This window comes from Eurytemora carolleeae, unplaced genomic scaffold, assembly GCF_000591075.1.
Source record: "Eurytemora carolleeae unplaced genomic scaffold, Eaff_2.0 scaffold49, whole genome shotgun sequence".
NCBI classification, from domain to species: Eukaryota; Metazoa; Arthropoda; class Copepoda; order Calanoida; family Temoridae; genus Eurytemora; species Eurytemora carolleeae.
In genome coordinates, this window is record NW_019396071.1 from 380587 (window position 1) to 395579 (window position 14993).

General features: G+C 34.2%; 1 protein-coding gene across 1 annotated transcript; it reads right to left on the minus strand.

The window, feature by feature from the left end:
- Positions 1 to 1217: 1217 nt before the first annotated feature.
- LOC111712583 (protein arginine N-methyltransferase 5) lies at positions 1218 to 13701 on the minus strand. Its single transcript, XM_023487240.1, has 19 exons — positions 13621 to 13701; positions 12104 to 12156; positions 11444 to 11503; positions 10752 to 10917; positions 10557 to 10646; positions 10181 to 10266; positions 9730 to 9847; positions 9297 to 9384; positions 8767 to 8834; positions 7609 to 7653; positions 6700 to 6768; positions 6375 to 6470; positions 5703 to 5809; positions 5125 to 5215; positions 4005 to 4097; positions 3614 to 3700; positions 2409 to 2523; positions 2086 to 2186; positions 1218 to 1671 (listed from the first exon to the last, which is right to left on the minus strand). Exons 1-19 carry the CDS (start codon positions 13693 to 13695, stop codon positions 1582 to 1584), a joined length of 1698 nt encoding a protein of 565 aa, XP_023343008.1. The 5' UTR covers positions 13696 to 13701; the 3' UTR covers positions 1218 to 1581.
- Positions 13702 to 14993: the final 1292 nt, after the last annotated feature.

Genomic DNA, 14993 nt, shown 5'->3' on the forward strand with positions numbered 1-14993 from the left:
GCTTTAAGAAAGGGGGGGGGGGCAATTACTCCCAGCTACAGGAGAAAGAATCTGTAAGTCCACGCCTTTCAAAATTATTACAATATTTAAGTAAATGCCCGACACTATCTAAGCATTTATTTCTTTTCTCTTCGGTAATTTACAACATGAAAGTAATTAAACATGATGAAACTATTAAAAAAATTGTTTTGTGGGAAACACTGTTTAAATATTTTTTTCATATTATGATATTACTAAGAAACTTGTCTCCAATTAACTACTTTAACCACAGTTATAGTATAAGCCCATCAACCCTGATAATAAAGTTTGAAAATATAAGTGAGTTGGGAAACCACTGTGAAGTGAGAAGATAACAGATTTAGTTCTGAAATCTGAACAGGGGGGGTGAAAGTAATCTTTTACTAAAACTTTAACATTAAACAAATTTCACCCATCTCTTTTAGGCTTCCTTTGAGTACTTTGGCGGCCTTCTGAGATCTTGCAAGATCCCAGGCCAAGAAAGGGTCCTGGCCTGGTAGATTTGACCTGTTAGTAAAAATAAAATCGAATTTTGAAAATTACCCAAGAAAAACAGGAAGTTCCACGAAATTTTTGAATGAGATAAATTATTATATGATATTACATATAGCTTGTTTATTTGTTACGGGGTAGTCTGTATTAAAAAAAAACATCAAACCAGTCAAACCAATTTGGCCAAAGACTTTTTCTTACAATAATTACTTTTCCGCGTGTTTTAAAGAAATATAGTTGTTACTAGAAGCATCCATGGCGTTCTGTAACAGCTGTTATTGCAATCATTACCTTTCCGTGTGTTTTATTGAGAAATATAGTTGCTACCAGAAGCTTCCATGGTGTTCTATACAATTGTTCTTGTATCAGTCCGTGAGGGGAGCACGGGGGCACCCACTTAAAAAATCATATTTCAGTATAATTAATTGTCAGGAAAAAACAATAATTTTTTTATAAAAAGAATTAAAAACACTGTACTGGATTAAAAGTTATCAAGCAAATCAGCCATAATCAAAGCAATGGATAATTTAAAAAATGAATTTTCAAGTTTTTTAAAATTTTAATTAACCTTTTTTCTTTTAAACTCTAACAGACCCTTTGCTGCTGTAAAATTCTTCCGTTTGGATTTATTTCTGCAGCGAGAAAAATATTTACTTCTACATAACTTCTTTGTGTCCTTCAGATCGTTGCACATTTTGGGAAAAACATCTAAAAAATGAGTCATGATTTGTATGATATTTATAAACAAATATCATCACCAGGAATTGAACAGCTGATTGTAAACATTTAATGCAATGGCAAAGGGAATTATTTTTAATTTCAAATTTGATAGAATACTTGAATTATGACAAGGGGAAAAAGAGAACTTTCAATTCTATGAGGGTATTGACATTAAAACTTTTCAAATAACTGGGAAATTTGGCATTTGGCATTTGACAGAATTTCAATTAATATTTAAGTATTTTAATGATTAAATGCGGGAAATGCCGCATGAATGAATCTTCCATTTGTGGATTACAATAAAATCAGCACTGTTGGAGTGTGATGAATTATAATCCTGGTAGGATCTTCTTATAATCCTATCTGATAGGATCTTCCATTAGGATTATGAACTGGAGAACAGATGGGTTCAGATATACTCCATTCATACCAGACATGATGCTAAACAATACTTTTCAACGAAAGTCCAGATTTTTTTAGAAAGAAATTTGAAAAAATTTACCGTTTTAACACACTAATAATAAGTTGCATACTATGCTCTATGTCAACTAGTTTAAATTTCTTTCAAAAGTTGAGTGAAACAACAACCCAAATAAATCAGTGAACACTGAAAAATGCATAGATGCTGTGTATCATGTTTCACTTTAACTTTTAAAACTTAGTCGCAATTTCTTTAAAAGTTCAAACCATTCACTAACAAAAATATTAGTTAAACAATCTTTAACTTAATCGTAAATAGTTTGAAGACCAATCTTAAAATAAAATGAGCATCAAGCAAACTGATGACTAAAACTACGGGGATCAAAATAAAAAGTAAAAAAAAAAAGATGAATCATAAGATGCGAGTATTGGTTCCTTAGAAACACATCTCCAGAAATTTAACTTCAGGTTCTCCCCTCTCTTCATCTGCAGGGGTTCCAGTAATGGGAACATTATAGGAAACCAGGAGAACATTTCTATAAAGAGAAGAGTTACAAGGAAACATTATAGGGAACCAGGAGAACATTTATAGAAAGAGAAGAGTTACAAGGAAACAAACATTATAGGGAACCAGGAGAACATTTCTAAAAAGAGAAGAGTTCCAAGGAAACATTTTATACATGGCTTCACAAAAGATCAAAAATAAAAATAAATTCTTATGTTTGACGGGACACCCTGTAAAATGTACATAACCCTACCTGGACTATGAGTAGCAGGTAGAATACTGATCATTATATTCTTGTACAGTGTACACTCAAAGTACCCGCCAAATCCATGCAGAACACTGTCACAACGGATTTTAAAGTCCAACTCCTAAAAATTACGCTTTTAACAAACCTTAAGGGACTGCAAAGGAAAAAGGAAAGGGGGTATAGGCTGAAAGCTTTAGCTCTTGATCGTGACCCATGAAAGTTTTATCTGATGTTCTTGTCTCGAGAAATTGATATAAAACTGTGTTAAAATTATACGAAAGTTCATAAGTGTAAAATTTAGAAAATCTTAAATTTAAATCACTTGACCAGAACTATCACCAATGGCAGAGCAGTATACTGGTCAAGTGTCTACGCCTGTATCACGTGACCACTTTACTGCACTGCCATTGGTGGAATTTATGGTCAAGCAATACGGACGTATAAATGATATTATGAATTAAATCTATAAAAAATAGAAATAACAAATATAAAATAAGAATTGGAGTAAACCTAAGTTACAATTAGCTTTCTCTGGGATATCACCGTTTTCAGATTGGTTGCATATTTGCTGAATTTGATCTTTTTAAACCTACTACTTTTATACAAAATTGTATATATATATCTTAATTTTCGTATAAATTTGACAAAGTTGTAAATCAATTTCTCGAGATAGGAACATCAGATATAACTTTTATGGGTCGCGATTGAGAGCTTAAGTGATTAGCTTTCAGCCTATACCCCATTTCATTTTTCCCTTTAAGTCGTAATTTTAAGTGAACCTTAAAAAATAATGACGAGTTAAGAAAGAAAAACGATGATATCTTCCTCTTTGCTACTGATATATATGACACTCTTTTAGTTAGGGTTCGCTTGAAATTACTTTTTCAGTCAAAATTAAAAATTAAAGGCTTTGGATTAAGAATTGAAATATTTTGGACATTTAAAAAAATAAGTCGGCACAATTTAAACTTTCAATAATTCGCGATAATTCGAATGCATGACTCTTTGGTGTCGGAAGGGGCAAGGGTGAACACGAAAAAAACGAAATTGGCCTTTTAGCCTTGTTTTTAGTTAACGTCCACTTAATGAGTTAAATGCTCGATTGACAAGGGTACCCCTTCACAACCTTAAACTGTAAAACAATAAGGAAGATATATATCGTCGTTTTATTGTCTTGTAAAGAGAGAAATAAAGTTCTTAATTATGCATACCTTGAACCTGGAGTTGTCTATGATTCTGTCTAGGTTAGGATGGTCGAAGGTGAACAAGGGTTGGGGCTCATCCAGCTCAACTCGGTTCTAAAAAATATTTTGATTTATAGAAAATGCAGGGGTATATATTTTCCAAAGAACTTCAACCCTACCCTATGTGTTTTTTGCATAAGTGGGAAAGAATGATTTTAAAAAGTTTTTGGTAAAATAATCAAAAAAAAGTGAAGGGAAATTACCTGCTAGTTAGGTCTAGTTTTTTTCCGTCCGAAAAAAGAAGACATTCCCGAAGAGGAAAGTTTTGTTAAAATTTTTTTTTTAATTATATAAAATTTCATAAATTACGACGTTATCCCCATACTTTCACTAAGTTAAAAATCTGTAAGAAACTTACCAGAAGATGAACAACATATGGAGTTTCAAACGCTGCCTTAGGATGTTTTGTATCATCCTTACTGTTCCTGTACTCGTTAAACAGTTTGGAACTCTGAAACAGTAATATTATCATTTATCATCCTTTGTTCCTGTACTCGTTTAACAGTTTGTAAATCTGAAACAGTTTGTAAATCTGAAACAGAAATATAATCATCCTTTGTTCCTGCATTCGTTAAACAGTTTGTAAATCTGTAACAGTAATATTATCATCCTTTGTTCCTGAACTCGTTTATCAGTTTGGAACTCTGAAACAGTAATATTATCATCCTTTGTTCCTGTACTCGTTTATCAGTTTGGAACTCTGAAACAGTAATATTATCATCCTTTCTTCCTGTACTCGTTTATCAGTTTGGAAATCTGAAACAGTAATATTATCATCCTTTGTTCCTGCATTCGTTTATCAGTTTGGAACTCTGAAACATGGATATTATCATTCTTTGTTCCTGTACTCGTTAAACAGTTTGGAACTCTAAAACAGAAATATTATCATTCTTTTTTCCTGTACTCGTGTTAAACAGTTTGGAACTCTAAAACAGTAATATAATCGTCCTTTCTGTTCCTGTTCCTGTACTCATCAAACAGTAATATTGAATATTGAAACAGTTATATTATAATTCTTACTGTTCCTGTACTTGTCAACAGTTTGAACTCTCAAACAGTCAACTAACCTCACCTGAAAAGGTCAGATGAACCAGGTGTAGAAGGATGGGGTTCAACAAAACTAAACTGAATAGGTCCGATGAACAAGTATGGGGTTCAACCAGACTAACCTGAATATGTCCGATGAACGAGGTGTAGGAGGATAGGGTTCAACCTGAATAGGTCTGATGAACGAGGTGTATGAGGATGGAGTTCAACCAGACTAACCTTAATAGGTCCGATGAACGAGGTGTAGGAGGATAGGGATAAACCAGACTAACCTAAATAGGTCCGATGAACGAGGTGTATGAGAATGGGGTTCAACCAGAGTAACCTGAATATGTTCGATGAACCAGGTGAAGGAGAATGGGGATCAGCTAGACTAACCTGATTTGGTCCGATGAACCAGGTGTATGATGATGGGGTTTAACAAGACTAACCTGAATAGGTCCGATGAACGAGGTGTATGAGGATGGGATGGAGATACCGCCAGGTTTAAGGAATTTTTGAGCACCATCCAAACATTCAGGACTTGACAATAAAATGAACTTTATAAATAATAATTTCTATAAAATAATATACAATATGAATAGCGAGACATAGTTGAACACCTTAAATTTTAGACTCAGTTGAACCACTTCTCATGTGACCTAGGTCAAGCTAAAGAGAACTGGTATATTTGTTTTGCTTAAGAAATATAAAAAATGGTTCGCAATAAAAGGACTGTAACGGTAATTTCCAGCGACACACTCTTTTTATAGAATGATAGGTTCGATTCCCCATGGTACCCGTAAAAGCTCTTTCTGATCAAGAATGAATGAGATATCCAATTTCCATATTTATCTCATTAAAAATCTGTTGTTCTCAATCGTCGATTCTCTATAAAAACAATTGACTTGCTAATTTCTACTGCGGAAAAAATGATGAAATTATAACAAATGAAAGCTAGAAAAACAACGATATCTTTAACATTATTGATCAGATAACAGTTAAAAGAGTAACGTTGTGAATTACACACCTGAGTTCGTTGTCCCCGAAACTTCCTAGTAGTTCTGATACTAGAATATCTGCATAATCTTCAGCTGGAGGATTCCAATCCCTCATATCACTGGATATCACGGTAACCTAATAGATTAACTTATTCAGAGTATTCAAAAGTGCCCAGCTAAACAAACATTATTTAACAATAAGACACCACAATGTACAATTTTTTATATATGCCTAGGGCTACAAAAAAGCATAATTGAGTTGGTGAGGTAAAACCAAAGGCTAAGGCGTTGCGACACTTCAAATTTAAGGCTGTCTAACAATTTGATGAATACCTTATACTCAGCGAAGTTTAAAGTAAGTAGAAATATACGATTGCAATAATATATATTAACCAATCTCTCATTGGTCATACTTATGATCAAATCCAATGTTTAAAAAAATCACACTGTCAGTGAGGATAAAGGTTTCCAATTTTCGCCGGATCAATTCAGTAGCGGAAATATTTTCCGGAACCTTTCCTGAAACCATTTTAAACTTTCGGAACTTAATGGTAGACCAAACTACGAGTAACTCTTAATCAATAAATTACTTGCTTGGTGGATTAAAATGATAATTATAAAAATTACCTAGAAACCATTATACATTTAATTTTTCAATGTTTGATAGTAAGATTGGTCGAATGATTAATTGATTGATTGACCTGATCTTTCCACTCCTCAATCTTGAGATGATGAAGAGTAACAATAGCATTAGGGTTTTTCTCCACAGCAAAAACACGGATCAGTCGACCAGCATTCTACTCAACATCAACATCCGATTAGGGATATATTTTTTTACTTGATAAATTATATGATTTTTCTCATTTTTGTGAAAATTAGATGATTTTTTTTTGTTAAATTATGAGACAGTTTGGAAACTAAATGATTTCATGGGAAAACAAAATGTTAGAAAATTTTTTTAAAAATTGGGGGGGGGAGTTTATAAAAATCTGATTTTTCAATATGGATTTATATTAGATGTCTTTCCTTGCTAGCTGAGATTGCAGCTTTTACAAGAGGACCACGACCAGCCCCCACAACCATCACAGTCAGAACCTGCAAATTATAGTTTTAAAGGGACTGTAGATGTGATTTCAACTGAGTCTCTATTATGGGGGCATGTCCGATTCGCAACGGTTACCTTAAAAAATAATTGCTTGTGATTTCAATCAAAACTAGCTTTACTGGTTAGTTTAGGCGGGTCTAAACTACTTGGTAAATCAAGACTGCTTATTTGTAATATCTCAAGCTTCGTAGTTCAGAATAAAAATTACATAATTTGTATTTTGGTAATTTGTAATATATCAAGCTTTGTAGTTTAGAATCAAAATTACATAATTTGTATTTTGGTAATTTGTAATATATCAAGCTTTGTAGTTTAGAATCAAAATTACATAATTTGTAGTTTGCTTGTTCTGAGATGAACTTAGGTTTGTTGTTACAGAATCTTGCATCTTTAAAAATGCTTCACAATTTTTTCTTCGTATGATCCCAGCGTAAAAACGAATTTGAGCCATACATAATATATTGTGCCGATTTCAATGCGCAGCGGAGAAATCAAAATTTCTTATGACGCCCCTAGTACTGTTGTGTACGGAGTGTTCGGTCTAAAACTGGTTTAGATAAGGTTGTACCGTGTACAGGTGTATTCGGTCTCAGTCAGGCTTCGACCGAAGGCAGGTGAACGAGTTCGTTAAATTTAAAAGGGGTATTGATTGATTGTTAGATTAGTGGTTGATTAATTGATTGATGGATGAGTTGTTTGTAAGGTGGAGAGTCTGACTAGAGTGGGGCCTACCCTACTCGCTGGGTCATCATCATCTTATGGTGGAGGAAGGTACAGGACAGGGGATATCTTTGGTAAGTCGTTAAGAAATTGATAAATTGTCCCCTTACCTTAGTTGCTTTCTCTTCCTCCGGTATCATATCTGTTATAGCAGCCTAAATTATATATGTCTTAATTGGCAATTATCTATATCTATATTTATAAAGTTGTAATCTCCGTTTGTCTGTTTGTTTGTTTGTTCATTCACAGCTCAGGAACCTCTTGACCGATTTGCCTCAAATTTTGATTGGGGACCTCAGGAGAACCACGGAAATGTTCTTATGTTTGGTTTTGAGATTCTAAGTTGAGTAGGTCGACTTTTATAGCGAAACCTTAGTTTCTCGGTAAAATCGTTCAAGTGCGGGTAAACAGCAGGAGTAACTATGAGAAACCTTGGCAGCGCTTGGATTTTCAAGTTAGTCAATATGTATAAAGTAGTAATCTCTGTTTGTCTGTTTGTTTGTCCGATCATAACTCAGGAACCTCTTGACCGTTTTGCCTCAAATTTAGAATGGGGAACTCAGTAGGCCCACGGTAATGTTTTAAGTTGAGTAGATTTTATCGGGAAAAAGAGTTAAAATCGTAATTTACAACAAAGCGCGGGTAATCGGTGGGACTAACTATGACCCCCCTGTCTAACGCTGGGTTCCCAAGCTAGAAGATATATAAATTAGTAGTCTCTGTTAGTCTATTTGAATGTCTGATCATAACTCACGAACCCATTGACGGGTTTACCTCAAACTTTGATTGAATTATCAAAAAAAACGACAATTGATTTTTATCATAATCTTATTGCCCCTCCCCCCTCCCCCCCCAAAAAATGAATGAAACAAGTTTTTTGAATAGCGAGAAGTAGTTGAACTAAGTAGGCGCAGTTCAACCACTTATCTTGTTCGCTGGATTAAGTTAGATAGAAGTAATCAAAGTTAACTAAGTTCAGCTACATCTCGCTATTCGTCAAATCTGGTCTCAGGTGAAATTTTCCTATTAAGAAAAGAGCTGCTTTAGAATTTTCTTAAACTAAATATTTATCAGGATTAGACTTAATAAACCAGTGCTTAGTATCTGGATCCGGATATTCCCCCTTATTTTGCTTCCCGTATCCGGATCTAAGGGGCGAAATATTAACTTACGCATGTTAAAAAAAAATAATCCAGATCCGCATAAAAATGAGATGACTTCTTAGCACTGAAACTTAATATCTTTATTTGTTTACACATGTGGTTTACCTGCATGGCCGCTAAATATTGGGAATACTTCACTGGGTCACGCTCAAATACTTCATAAGTACTGCTCTCTAATCAATAAATTATTTAAAGAATTATAAATATGGTTAAAAAGAATGGTTTCAAATCATTTAAAAATTAAAATTAAAATCAAAATCAATCCCATCCCATCCTATCCCATCTCATTCCATCCCATCTTATCCCATCTTATCCCATCTTATAAATATTCATCATCGGCTTGTAGACGGGTGAATACTATACATATACATCCTAGCTCTAATTTGAATTAAGAAACTAGTAAGTTTAGGATCAAAAGACTCTCTAGTTTTAAAAATAATCAAGAAGCCAGGGATTGTCCAGCAGCTTCCTAGTCTAGATGTTCGCCATCACGATCTCTACAAAACCAGGCTCAGACAAAGCTTTTAACGGTACCCTTATAAGTCGGACATTGCCATCTTAGCATGAAGGGGCACTTGAAATTACGCTAACAGTCCCTCTAAGTCTAACACAAGAATTCAGTAGTTAATAATTACCGAGGTTGTCCATGAGAGGCTGAAGAGGAATCTGAAGAAAGTCCTCGAATCCTCGAGCAAAGGAACACAGGGGGTCGTTCGTATCATTCTAGAATATTTCTCGATTAGTTTTAGCCTTCCTTCATACATTATTCACAAGAAAAGCGATAAAAAATCATTTAATTAATTCGTAGATTATTCAACTTTATCTATTACTTATTAATTTATTGGATAACTGCATATTTTAATTGATTAACTAGTTATATTTGAAACTACTATTCATAATTGATAATAATTGTGTATTTGATCTAAAAACTATATAAAAAATTGCCTTATTAGTTGATTGGTTGATTGATTGATAAATAATTAATTAATTGATAGTCTGATTGATTTATTGATTGACTGATTGATTAGTTTATTGATAAATTGAATATTTATTGCTTAGATCTTAAGCCATGAATTCCTTGATTGGTTCTCCCAGCCAGCGAAGAACTTCTATTTCTTCTGGAATAGTTTCAACCATCTCCAGGCAGAGGTTTATCTTAGAGCTCATGTTACCCAGCAACCGGAATCTATAATTAACAGAGGTTTTTATTGTTTATTTTTTTATGAAATTAGTCTTTTTCTTTTCTTCCTTACTCTTCCATCTTTTTTCCCAACTTAAAGAGACTATTAGCGTAAATTCAAGTGACCCTTCATGTTAATCTTGGAGTGCATTCACAACGGTACTCTTAAAAGCTTTCTTTCATCAAGTATGAACAAGATATCAATGTTTCATTTTTAAAACTGATTAATTTTAATTGTCTTTCTCTACAAAAAAAAACTTGCGCATTTAAAAAAAAGACAGTAACTTCCCTTTTATCTCTCTTATACTCCCCCCCTCCCCCGTTCGAATGTAAACTGACCTATTCCACCAACTCCATGAAGAAATTATCTCTCTGCCGGGCTCTAAGTCTTCATACTTGTTACAGTCAGCAGAAGAGATTGGAACCTAATAAATGAATTTTAAAAACGATAAATTAATTGAACACATTTCAAATAAAAAGTAATTATATAAATGATATCTCTAATCTGGTTTAATTTTTACTTTTCATAGTCTCCATTCACTCTTAAATGGATTGTCAACTTATTAAATTTTATTCTTGTAACTTTCTTAAACAAAAAGGGGCGAGTTTTAGGCTTTCTGTTTGATATAAATGTTTAAATGTTGCTGTTCTAGAATCTAGATTGTTGATGGAAGTCATGAAAATTACAGTCCCTTTAAAATGTTGATAAACGAACCTGTGCCCAGATCTGTATCCCCTGATCCCTACACACAGAATTGGACAGAATTCTGGCCAGATTTGGCTGGTGCTCACCAGTTAAACGAACCTATACATAATATATACACTCAATACAGTGGTTCTGCAAAAAAATATTGTTTAAAATAGTTTCCTAAAGAATAGATAAAAAAGACTAGATATTTCTAACGTTTACCATAACTGCCGGAAGTCCTAGATGACTGGCGTACTTGAGTTCCTCCGTCAACTTGGCCTCGCTGATTTTCCTGATGGAGGGGACAACGCTGTCCACGTTGATGGAGGTGTCCAACTTCCCAACTACGTAGCTAGACCAGTCACTACCAGCTAGCAGGATATCAGCTCTAGAATATAATCTGATATAGACCCAGACATTACCAGCTAGCAGGATATCAGCTCTAGAATATAATCTGATATAGACCCAGACATTACCAGCTAGCAGGATATCAGCTCTAGAATATTATCTGATATAGACCCAGACACTACCAGCTAGCAGGATATCAGCTCTAGAATATAATCTGATATAGACCCAGACACTACAGGCTAGCAGGCTATCAACTCTTAGAATATAATCTGAAATAGACCCAGACACTACAAGCTAGCAGGCTATAAGCTCTAGAATATAATCTGATATAGACCAGACACTACCAGCTAGCAGGCTATCAACTCTAGAATATAATCAGCTGATATAGACCCAGACACTACCACAACCAGCTATTATTTCCCAGTTGCATTCTCATCAATTCATCAAAATATGATTTTACAATAAATTAACAGTAAATAATATTTTAATTAACAAAAAATATGCCCTTAGATAACAAATAACAATAACATTGAGTCATTAATTAATTCATCAAATTCTGAAAATACCTTGTGAGTGGCGCATTTCTGTTGTACGCTGGTTTGTGAGGATCAAACTCCCGCGCATATCTATGTACAGAATTCAAATTACGTACAAAAGGAAATCCAAGATTTATAATGCGAGGGAAAAGTCAACTTAAATGGTTTAGATTTCTGAGGAAACTGCCCCCCGCCCTCAATCAAATAAATACTTAAAATCCTAAGTTTATTTTTCCCGCAAAACAACACAAATTTTGATGGAGACAAATATTTGAAATTTTGATCATTCATAAACCTTCCCTGGGGTCCCTAGATGTCCCACAAAAAATTTGGGCCCGATCGGTTCAGCCGTTTTGACGTTTATTGGATAAAAACAGACAGACAAACAGACAAGCCAAATTTATATATAGATGCAAAATTTTGACCCTTACAGAAAATGCATGCTTATCACGATTGTTATGGTCGCTTTTTAATCGTTTTTAACTATTTCAGAATACAAATATTGCAATGGTTAATAATAAAAAAATTGACATTTACGATTTACGTTATATTGGTGGGTAAGAGTAACTTTTTTCAAAGTAAATAATAAATATAAATCGTAAAAACTTTTGTCCAAACAACTCATTTTAACAGCGAAGGAAATGATAATAATAAAAATGGATGTCCCCCAATAGAGTACTGAAATACTACCTGGGGTGAACTATTGGGACACAGATGAAGTCGTAGTTAGAATGAGTCCCAGCCTAAATATAACAAATTCAGGGGGACAACTACAAGGAGGGGGAGAGGTGAGCCCCCGCCCCTTCTGGGGGTCATAATGGTATAGGTCTGTCAAAGTCAAGTAGCAACGATGTTCCAACAACCCTTTATATTAGTGGCGTAGCTGTAGGGGCATCATTCCCCCCCACCCCACCCCCCTACTATTTAAACACCACTGATCAAAGTTTTATGGAACTGCTGTCGTTACTCATCGTAACCTTTTCATTTCTAGAATTTTTTTTAGAAACTTACTTTAAACCATGAGGGGCAGCTGAGGAACCCCCCTCCCTTTCCAGAAATGCCTTATTTGCTCCCCAAATTGGGATTTCAGTGGTATACCAAAATAAATAAAATCTGTTCGCCCTGTGTCCGAATTTAATGAATTTAAACCACGTCTTAAATCCCCCAAAAACCGGTTTTAATTGATCGCCTGCTTAAATCTTGAAAAATTTAATACAAATTTAAGTGGAACAAACCATATTTCAGCCGGTGCTTAAATTTAAACCGCGGCTTAAATTCTTTAAATTCGGCCTAAGAAATCATAAATCTTTTAGTGATAACCATAGTGTTTAGATATAAAATGAGAGGGGTTTGCGGATTTACAATGAAGAATAAGGAACGCTTAGATATCCATTGTAAATTCAAGTTCAGAATATTCCCTTATAAATTCCAACCTTTGGCACCGCTTAAAAAAATACTTGCTTCAAGCAAATCCTTCCACGTCAAAATAATATAAACCCAAACCCTATCCCACTCACCTTACATCTAATCAAATCCTTATACGTCAAAATAATATAAACCCAAACCCTATCCCACTCACCTTACATCTAAGCAAATCCTTCCACGTCAAAATATAATAACGCAAACCCTATCTCACTCACCTTACATCTAATCAAATCCTTATACGTCAAAATAATATAAACGCAAACCCTATCTCACTCACCTTACATCTAATCCTTATACGTCAAAATAATATAAACGCAAACCCTATCTCACTCACCTTACATCTAATCAAATCCTTATACGTCAAAATAATATAAACGCAAACCCTATCTCACTCACCTTACATCTAATCAAATCCTTATACGTCAAAATAATTAATAATCTTTAATAGAAACTAGCAAAATCTTATGAAATATTCATAGATCCTAATCTTTTCTTTTACAATACCTACTCAGCGTTTTAAAATATAAATATGTTCACAGAGAAACATGCTGATTAAACTCTAGTGAAAGATAAAGCTTTCTCATAAATGACTTGCAGAATTTGAGTTTTTTTCCGGAGGATATTATTTGCTGTAAAGGGACTGGGAACTAGGTAGTCTGTAAGATGCAAGTTCCCGTGGTTAAGTAAATGTTACTTAACCACGGGAACCAATGATTAAGTAAAATCCCATTAGAGTAGTTGTAAAAAAAAAAAAGACAAACTGTAGAATTATGTTTGCTTACAGTGATGCAGGCATCTAGATCTGTAGGATTTGCAATTTCCAGACCACAGGAGGCTCGTTTACGGTTCACTGACATTTTCACCTGAAATTTGGACGAGGCCGTGTAGTTCTAACTTTCTGGTTTGAGGTGGGATCTTATAAATACAAGTTTAACTATATGCCATAGAAAAAAAACCTTTACATGAAATAAAATAATTCGACTCATTTTAAAGGTAAGGGGTTGATCCGTCAAAACTTGGCAGATTTGATCGATGAGAGATAAGCAAATTATCAGTCACCACGTTTAGATAGAATAAAAACATAAAAATAAAAGTTCTGAAAATGTTTGTAAAGCAAAATATAATAAGAAATGGATCATGATTGCTAGGGCTGGGCACGTTCCGACTTTTTTGAAATCGTTCCGTTCCTTTCTAGAACAAAGGCCTTCAGCTTAATAGTTCCGTTCTCGTTCCTCTTTTTTATCGTTCCGTTCTCGTTACGTTCCGTCCCGTTCCGTTCCGTTCTGAGTAGAAGAACGGTCTTCCCGTTCCGTTCCGTTCTTGGCGTTCTTAGTTGAAGAACGGTTGCATCCCTCTTGTTCTGTTCTTAATTAAGAACGTTTCCATCCCCCGTTCCGTTCTTAGTAACAATTACATCAAAGACAAAAGTTTTATAGAAAAGAGTTGGTTAAAAAGTAAAAAAGGGGAGGGGGGTCGGGTGATTAAATAAAAAAATCTTTAACTATTAGATGATTTAGAACACATTCCTGATTTAAAATGCGTTCCCAACTTAGAACAAGTTCTTGATAATAAGAACGCGTTAACGATTTTGACCGTTCTTTTCAAGCAATTCCCGTTCCGTTCCGTTCTTTTACTAATCGTTCCAATATTTTTATGAACGCGTTCTAAGCGTTCGTTTTTTTTCGGAACGATGGGATCGTTCTTGATCGTTCCGTTCGTTCTCGGCAAAGAACGATCGTTCCAACGTTAACGCGCCCAGCCCTAATGATTGCTATGTAGTTAATGTAATGAATAAAAATTATATAATATCAAAATTATAGAAAACTCAAAAAGACAATTTAAATTCTTAGAACCATGTGAAGACAGACAACCTAAGAACTAGAAATCCATTTTAAAAGCTCAAGAACATGCGAAATGATTATGTAACATGTACAATGTAAACGGCAATATTTAATAATCTTTCATGAAATACATTTGAAAACGAAGAAAGGGTTATTATTAAGCACTTAAACAATCATTCTATCTGAAAATATAAACCTTACATAATACACACTTTACACAAATCAGTTAATCATCAATATTCAATATAAATAAATTCAATAAAAGCTACAACATTCGATTTTACAAAAATCACACAGGGAAACCAAAAATATCA

Bases quoted from the DNA above. Each gene is read 5' to 3' on its own strand.
- LOC111712583 (XM_023487240.1), bottom strand. From the start codon at position 13,695: ATGTCAGTGAACCGTAAACGAGCCTCCTGTGGTCTGGAAATTGCAAAT. The intron at 9,848-10,180 runs GTCAGTTTACAT...TGTTAATTATAG, and splicing joins TCATGGAGTTGGTGGAATAG to ATTCCGGTTGCTGGGTAACA. The intron at 6,471-6,699 runs GAAAGACATCTA...GATGTTGAGTAG, and splicing joins CTGCAATCTCAGCTAGCAAG to AATGCTGGTCGACTGATCCG.